An 8,507-nucleotide genomic window follows, 5' to 3' on the forward strand; every position below is an offset into this window, starting at 1 on the left:
GCCACGGCCGTGGGGTGAGGGGTTGGGGGGGGGGGGGGGCCCGACGTGGGGGCCTGGATCAACCCCACAGGGGAAGTGGGTGCACACAGGGCTAAGGGTTCAGGAATTTGGCAGCAGTCACTGTATTAATGGCCTCTATTCCCCTGCTGCCAAATTTCCAGACCTGTGGGGAACCCCATGGGCTGGATGAGATGGCTCCAAACAACCACAGAGTGGAAAATGAGCAGTCAAGCAAAGACCCTAGAGAAGAATATCATAGTCCTACTCAACTCAAAATTCTAATACCAAGAGATGAATTGTACCACTGTAAATTAGCATTAAGCCAAACTCCACCTTCTATGATTTTTATTGCGATCTTTAAGAATGAGTGTGCCAAGTTTCCTCAGCTCTAGATATCACAGAACAGACTGAACACCAAATAATACATTTTCTTCTTCTATGTCAGTAATGAAATTAAACTGATATAATCACTAGGAATCTGGTACATTTCAAGTTATCCTGCCAATTTTGTTTTTTAACTGCTTTTACAAACACATTTTTCTAAATTGTTGCAAATCTCAGATATGAGGAAGTCAGCAAAATACTTCAGACTACTGTGATTTCAAAGTGGAGGGTACCTTACTCCTGGTTAACTGATATCAAGTATTTAAAAATAAAATTAAAAAAAAATTCTTAGGTAAGATAGCCTTTATTGATCCCAGCCATTTTGAGTTGAATAATATATAAAAAATGGAAATAGGATTACTATTTGTGAATATTTGCATTTTAGTAGAGATGAACCAGACAGAACAACATTTAAGTGTATGGTAATCTGAGGGAACTGGGATCTAAACTGTCAGAAACACTGGAAACAAAGACAAAGAATGAGAGGAATAGGAACTATAGTGCTTGCAATACAGCTCACAGTGATTAGTTCAAAGATTGCAGAAAAGGGGTATTTTTGACAGTGATTACATGAGCTATTTGTTCTATGTATTCCACAAAAAATTCATTAATTCAGAATTAAGACTACAAGAATTATATTCCTTAAGGAAATTGTTCTATCTTTAATAAACCCCCCCCAACAAAATACCTTTATGTGCTGTCCCTACAAGATGTGCTTTAAACAAACCCAAAACATTCTCTTTTAAGATTCTACATGTGCATGTCCAGTTATGTGTATATGGATGATCCTAATGCTTGTTCATTCTCTCATGTAACCATGGATTTTGTTACAACATAATCCATCTGTCATATAGATTCACTTTCACTAGTGCTCACAGATCAATTAAAATATGATTTTATTATGAAAAGTTATTTACCAGTTAAAAGCTGCATACTAATAAGTGTAGAGGCTAACCTTTTAATTTTTTTTAAAAAAGGCACACATTGAGACATTTGGGGCCTAAGATTATTTTTATCACTAGCTGCAAGTTACTTATTTCTAGGCCTGTGTGAAGTGCAAAGTATTCGCTTTGGATTCAGCAATTTGGAGAGAGAGAGATTTGACTCAGCAATGTGAATCACTGCCCTGATTCAATTCAGCCGAACCCGAAGATATTCAGCAACAGACTACACAGACAGGCAGTGCAAGCAGGAGCAGCTGGAGGAGCAGCCGACTGAGGCTGAATCTCCTCTGAATTGAATTGGCTACCAAAGCTGTGCACAGCCCTACTTATTTCCCCATGGAGTTTCTACAAGTTATAAAATGTTTTAAGAAAGTAATTTAAAAATACCTTGATTGAGAAGGAGGAAGTGCTACAGCTAATGACTGAGCAGCTGATTCACTGGGCATCCTCTGGACCTTAGTGTCTGCTGTCAGAGCCACACCTTGAAGAGAGAACGTGCATCAAAAGGCCAGATACATCTGCTGAAAAAGGCTACTAATGTTTGTTTCTAAACTTGTATAACAGAACAATTTGGTTAGAAAATCCTTGTCATTCCCTCTTTGTGACATGTTTCTGTAACTAGATGTTCAAATGATTTCTTTTTCTATACTAAACTGACAACTTGTTTGTCTTAGGCCCCCTCTACGTGTTAGTATTTGCACATTTAACTAACTGGTTAATTGCGCAATTAACTTAGACCAGCTACACCATGCAAAGCACCTATCATACTACTAAAAGCTCCAAACAGATATAAAGATAGACCTCAAAAGTGTGTACTATCTTTATAGCTGGTTGCTATCAAGCTTTAATTTGCAAATGTAGAAAGGAATAAATTGAGTGATAGCAATCTGCCAGTTCTTTGGCATCACAGGTACATTGCTCCATCTCTAGTGTAAACTTCTCTGAAAAAGAACAAGGAGGAAACCCCTGCCCAAAACAATTCTGAGCACTAGGTTCATTCCCCTTACCCAACAGCACCCAGGAGAAATAACACCCTCTCTGCACCCCCTACACAAACACAGACCAGATGAGCAGGGACAGCCCTGCCAGGCTGGAGCATCCTGAGCAGAAGTAAACACAGGGTGGAGGGGTAGGAGAAATCACCCCCCACTTCCCTGCACAAACCCAGCCCAGCCCAGACTCCAGGGCAGCAGAGGTCCCCCCACCCAAACTTCCCCCAAGGGGCAGGGACATCCTGCTGGGCTGTAGCAGAGCCTGAGCCTCCTAGACATCCTAGGGGATGACTCCTTAATATCTTCAGTGATGCTGTTGTACAGAGAGTGCTCCCTGACCTGGCCAGCAGCAGCATGCAAGTTGCTATTCCTTTTACATTTTCATCACACACGGAAGGCTCTGCCACAGATGAAATAATGACTAGAGCCACCCTTAGACTATATAGTTTAATGATGAAATCAATCACTTGAAGTTCTACTAGAAATACTAAAAATCCCTATTTTCTAAAATATGATTTGAAAAATAAAAACACAAAGGGTTTAGAACCTGCAGCTTTGAATCAATCAAAACCCCTGTTCGAGTCAAGATAGGTGAAGCCTCCTTTATTCTACTTTGGGTAACTTTAAGTTAGAATGGCCGTCTATTCACTTTTTAAAATCTTTTTTCTTTAAATCCTCCTGAGAAATACTTCATTAGCACACAAAGCATCTTTATGAACAATTCACAGATTAAACTAAAATTACCAAGAAAGTTGCATTACTGGCATTAAGTCTGACTTCTTTCCTTTTTGTTGGTTTTAGCTTTCTTGTTTTTAATTTGTATCTAAAGAGTGTTCCTTTTTATGAAAAAAATTTACTTACCAGGCCCAGGCGGATATGGATGCGTCCCTGTTATCATATATTCAACTTCTTGTCCTAGAAAGTAACAGATGTTTTATTATTTTACATTTATATAGAGCAATAATTAAGTGACAAATTACAAAAAAAAAAAATCAATGTAAGACAGCATTTGAAGAAAGTGCAGTCATGCCAAAGTTGTAACACTATATTAGCATTACAGTACTTGAGTACTGTTCATTTGTTCTCAGTGTTTTCTAGAATTGATCAGAAAAACTCCATCTATGAACCAGTGATGCCACTGCTCACTACCAAAAGACTTGCCTTCATGAATACTCTAGTCTACCACAAGGTAACTAAAGAGTAAATTTTCATATAACCAAGGATTTATTATAAAAGTTGGTTGGAGGAAGAGTATTTCATTACTCAGCAAATTCATGATCCTTACACATACAACACATACATGTATTTTATAGATTAAAAACTAATGATCTGATTCAAACAACTTGATTAGTATGTGACAGTATGAATTAAAAAAGGAAGCATGAGCTCTTTTCCATTTCTCAAGAAATTGATACCAGTCTCTCACCACTCATCACTCCCAGAAGATTTTCAAAGAACATCTTTTAAAAGAAAATCTCAACTAGAATATGAAAATATTAGGCATTCTTGAGACATATTGGACAGTATCAAATAGGAAATTTAAATACCCCAAGAATTATGTTGTGGCCTTAAAGGGGCCTTACTTGAAAGGGAACAGACATCATAACACAAAGTTATCCAACTATTACTTTATTTTTACCTACACACTTAAAGGGAGTTTGAAATTGTTTCACAACACTTTTAGCAAACACTCTGCATGTTAAACTATCAATAACATTTGTACTACACCAAAGTAGGCTGTTTACTCTCTTTGCTACCATTGTGAACAACATGTTATGGCACTTCCTTTTTATGCAGTACCAAAACTTACAGTCTATATTGACAAAGACTTCCCTTGTTCTGAATCACTTGCATTCTAAAAAGACAAGCTTGTTACACACAGGACAATAAAAATAGATAGTTTTCCTTCTAAACCTCTTTCTAAACTAGAATTATCATAGAATTATCTTGTAAAATTATCATAGCAATTCTAAGATTTAATTTCATATCACAAGACAATATTCAAATATACAAGCAAAGGCAAACTAACCTTGATTTGCAGAATACTGTTTATGTCCATAAGGATCCACCACACCCTGGGAACCCTTCTCTCTCAAATTTTCCTTCAGCATAGGCATGTGCAACACAGAACCATACTCTGTGTGAAGCTTAACTGACATCTTTACCTTGTGACTGGTTGAGAGAACAACATTTATTAATACTTGATCTTCTGAACAACTGCAAATTTTAAAATGCTTTGGAAATCATTTTGAATCATGTCAGTTCTACTGCTTTCTTTCACCACCACTAGATGGTAGTTCTGCTTGAACATACACATTCTGACTTGGATAAAACAAAGCAACTACTTGTATACACTAACATTTTAAGACACAGCGACAGGCTAGTGACAGCTATATTTACCTTTCTTCATCCAATGATATAGGTTTTGCATTATCAGCCACAAACATATCATGGGTCCTCTTCAAGGATCTGAACACAAGAGTGTGCACAGAATGTTTCTGTACGTCCTACAAGAAGCCATAACAAAATTTAAAGAAGAATCAAAAACAGCAATATAAATTAAATAAGGCAGTAATTTATCTCCTTAATAATTAAAAACAAAACAAAACAGACACTACTGAATTTGTAAAAGAGTACACTGCCATCCTTAGAAGCTGGAAGCTACAGATTTGGCCTGATAAACTGTTTCACTGCCCCCTCACTTAAAATAACACTCCTTTCCTTGGGATATTCTCATGATCAAGAAGGGCAGGCCAAAACTTTGACCAACTGTTTCCCATTCCAATCACTGAGGTAAAAACAAACTGAAGATAAAAGCTTGTCCTTCACACTTACTGGTTCCATGTTTATACATGGACAATAAAACAAATGGTTCAGGCGCATCAATGGTGCAGGCTTATTCATCTGATTGCAACCACAGAGCAAACAAGCGGAAAAGAAAGATCATTTAAGAAACACCACACAAATGATGGCACCTGTGTGCATGTCTCTTAGCAGGAAACAGCATGTTCTTGTGGATTCCAAAACCTGCAGGCCTTGTTTTATCAATATAATTGCTTTGCTTTGCTTTTTCTTAAAGTGCAAAAGCACCATTCAAGAACTAACAAAATTAACAATACCAAAGTCACAGAATCAGAGAAAATTAGGGTTGGAAAAGACCTCAGCAGGTCTGCACTCCTAGTTGGACTGGATCTGATAAAGATTTTCTTGGCCAATTCCAATGGCCGATTATCAATCAATACCAATCCAATAGCTGATTTAAAGGAATGCAGCCGGGCACGGTGGGCATCAGCAGCACTGGGAGGAGTGGCTACAGGGAATTTTTGGAGTAGCTGTAGCCCACCCTGTAGCCACCCCTCCCAGGACTACTACCCACTTCGCCCCCTCCTGCCCTGAGTGCAGCCCAAGCTCCCTGCCAAGAAGAGGACAGCCCCTGACCCCGCAGCAGGCAGCCTGCCCTAGCCCCACGCACAAATCTGAAGGTGCATGTAGTAATCCCTAAAAAAGCTGCCCGCATTTACCGCCCTGGCTGGGCAGTGCCCTCTGCCCTTGCCCCACTCCTTCCCTCACTGTGGGGACCTTAACCTGGCCCCCCCCCCCACACCACATCCCATTACCCTTCCTCCCACCCCTTCCTCCCCACAGACATACCAGCCAGATGCTGCTCTCCAAGCTGCCAGGCTGCACTCCTGGTCACATGCATGCTGTGTCTGCCTGCATGCATACGGCATTTATCGGTGACATTATCAGCTACACTGGCCAAAAAAAGGCCAATTACTGATAATGTTAATTTTCCTTTTGTTAGTGCTGATCTGATATGCAACCAATATTGGTACACCTCTACATCCAACCCCCTGCTCAAAGCAGAACCATCCCCAATGAGATCACCCCACTCAAGGCTTTGTCTAGCCGGGTCTTTTAAAACCCTGAAGGATGGAGATTCCACCACCTCTCTGGGTAAGCTGTTCCAGCGCTTTACTACCCTCCTAGTGAAAAAGTTTTTCCAAATATCTAAGCTTCTTAACATCTCTTGCCACAGCTGAAGACCACATCTGATATCCAGATTTACATGTCTCCCCCAAGGTCCCTCTATTAGCCTGGAACACTGACCAGATGCCAAGTTTACCTCCTGCCAGGGAGGGGAACGCCCCTTGCACAGCACCATTATAGGGGCCCTCCTCTGCTCGGCAAAGTTCTTTAGATATGACATATTTTATTCGACAAACTAAGATAAATATACACAATAAGAGTATATAATATATAACAAGAGATATCACATGCACTCAAAAAACCTTGCCTGCCTACGTCCTTAGAGCAACACAGTTACAACCAAAAACCTAACTTCTATGCTAGCGCATTTGCCAAAAGCCCTACATGGGAAGTGCTGGTTATGATGTCAACAGGACATGCAACAAGGCCACCTGGCCCAGTCCTCTGGGTGTGGTGACCTCTGGATGGGGCCTGCAGCCCATCTCCCTTCTGCTTTACTGGCCAGGGAGGTGGGCATTTATTTATTTATAGCACGGAAACAAATGTCCGAACACTTCAGAGTCAATGCATCGTACCCGCCCCCCAGGCCCGCAGCAGGGCGGAGGCTGCAGGAAGCCAGGGCTCAGGCCCGAGCTTCAGCCCTGCGTACGGCCCCTCAAACCCTCCCCGCGCCCCGGTGCAGGGACACCAGCCCGAGCCCCGCCCCGAGGACTGGCAGCAGACCGGCCGGTGGGATGCGCTCAGGGCCAGAGGCTCACCTCCACCATGTCGCCTCTTCGACAGCAGCCGCCGAACCGCTATTAAAACACTTCCGGACGTGTCGGAAGTGACGCTACCACGACCCGCTCGCGAGAGCCGGCGCCTAGGCTGCGCTGGAAAGGGATGGTGGAGGACAGCGGGGGGCGGGGCTAGGTGCAACAACAGCCAATTGGTGGAAGAAGGGGCGGGGCAATGAGGAGAGGAGGTGGGGTGAATCGGTGGCGTGCGCTGGCCGCCGGCTGGCCCGGTGAGGCGGAGGTTCGAGCCCGGGCTCCCGCAGGGCCAGCCCCGGCCGCCATAGCCCTGGCCTCGGGCCTGGACCCTATGCCCCATCCCCAGTTCCCCCCATCAACGCGGCCCCATATCACTGGTCCCATGCAGGGGGCCAGGCAAGAGGGGTCCCATATAATTATTGAGGTATTAACATATTAATTTTAATAAAATTAAATTTTAAAAAAATTAGATATTATAGAATGTTATATAATGTTTATTAATAGGATATATTAATTATACTATATAATATATGATAAGTTATATTACATTATATAGTATACATAATATATTTTAATAAATCATTGCTACATTAATACATTCCTTTTTATAAATTAACCATTAAATATTTTTAAATGAATTTAAATTATCTGGTGATAATTTTTATCAATCCTATAATAAGAGTATTAATTATTCTATAATAAAATTAGTATTGCTATAATACAATTCTATAACCAAATTCTGTCATTTAATATAATATATTATTCATGCAATATAAATTAATACTTGACATAGTAATATATTATTTGTATACCTTTTTTAAATTGTATAATAAAATTTTGGGCGCCACACTTCAAGCAGGATGTGGATAACCCTGGAGAGGGTCCAGAGAAGGGCCACTCGTATGGTTAAGGGCTTGCAGGCCAAGCCCTATGAGGAGAGACTAGGGCACCTGGACCTCTTCAGCCTCCGCAAGAGAAGGCTGAGAGGCGACCTTGTGGTTGCCTATAAATTCATCATGGGGGCGCAGAAGGGAATTGGTGAGACTCTACCCCCCCCAGGGGTTACAAGAAATAATGGCCATAAGCTAGCAGGGAGCAGATTTAGACTGGACATTAGGAAGAACTTCTTCATAGTTAGAGTGGCCAAAATCTGGAATGGGCTCCCAAGGGAGGTGGTGCTCTCCCTTACCCTGGGGGTCTTCAAGAGGAGGTTAGATAGGCATCTGGCTGGGGTCATCTGAACCCAGCACTCTTTCCTGCCTATGCAGGGGGTCGGACTAGATGATCTATTGAGGTTCCTTCTGACCCTAACATCTATGAATCTATTATTATTAATTATTATGTAATAAAATTATTATTTCCACCATCAAATTCGCCCTGCCTCACATTCAAGCTGGATAGAAAGCAGCCGTAGAGTTGTGGTTACACGTTCTCCAGCGCTCGCT

The 8,507-nt window shown here is 41.5% G+C and overlaps 1 protein-coding gene across 1 annotated transcript in view; it reads right to left on the reverse strand.

Moving 5' to 3' along the window:
- PLRG1 (pleiotropic regulator 1) overlaps positions 1–7,172 on the reverse strand; it is a 24,731-nt gene extending 17,559 nt beyond the window's left edge. Inside the window, exons 1-5 of the mRNA XM_019521676.1 lie at positions 7,069–7,172; positions 4,721–4,827; positions 4,350–4,492; positions 3,182–3,235; positions 1,716–1,809 (exon numbers count right to left, since the gene is read on the reverse strand). Coding sequence (XP_019377221.1) covers positions 1,716–1,809; positions 3,182–3,235; positions 4,350–4,492; positions 4,721–4,827; positions 7,069–7,077 — 407 coding nt within the window. The 5' untranslated portion in view covers positions 7,078–7,172. The remainder of the gene's footprint in view (positions 1–1,715; positions 1,810–3,181; positions 3,236–4,349; positions 4,493–4,720; positions 4,828–7,068) is intronic.
- Between the last annotated feature and the right edge of the window lie 1,335 nt (positions 7,173–8,507).

This window comes from Gavialis gangeticus, unplaced genomic scaffold (genome assembly GCF_001723915.1).
Source record: "Gavialis gangeticus isolate Ggan-Ray unplaced genomic scaffold, GavGan_comp1, whole genome shotgun sequence".
Lineage (NCBI taxonomy): Eukaryota > Metazoa > Chordata > Crocodylia > Gavialidae > Gavialis > Gavialis gangeticus.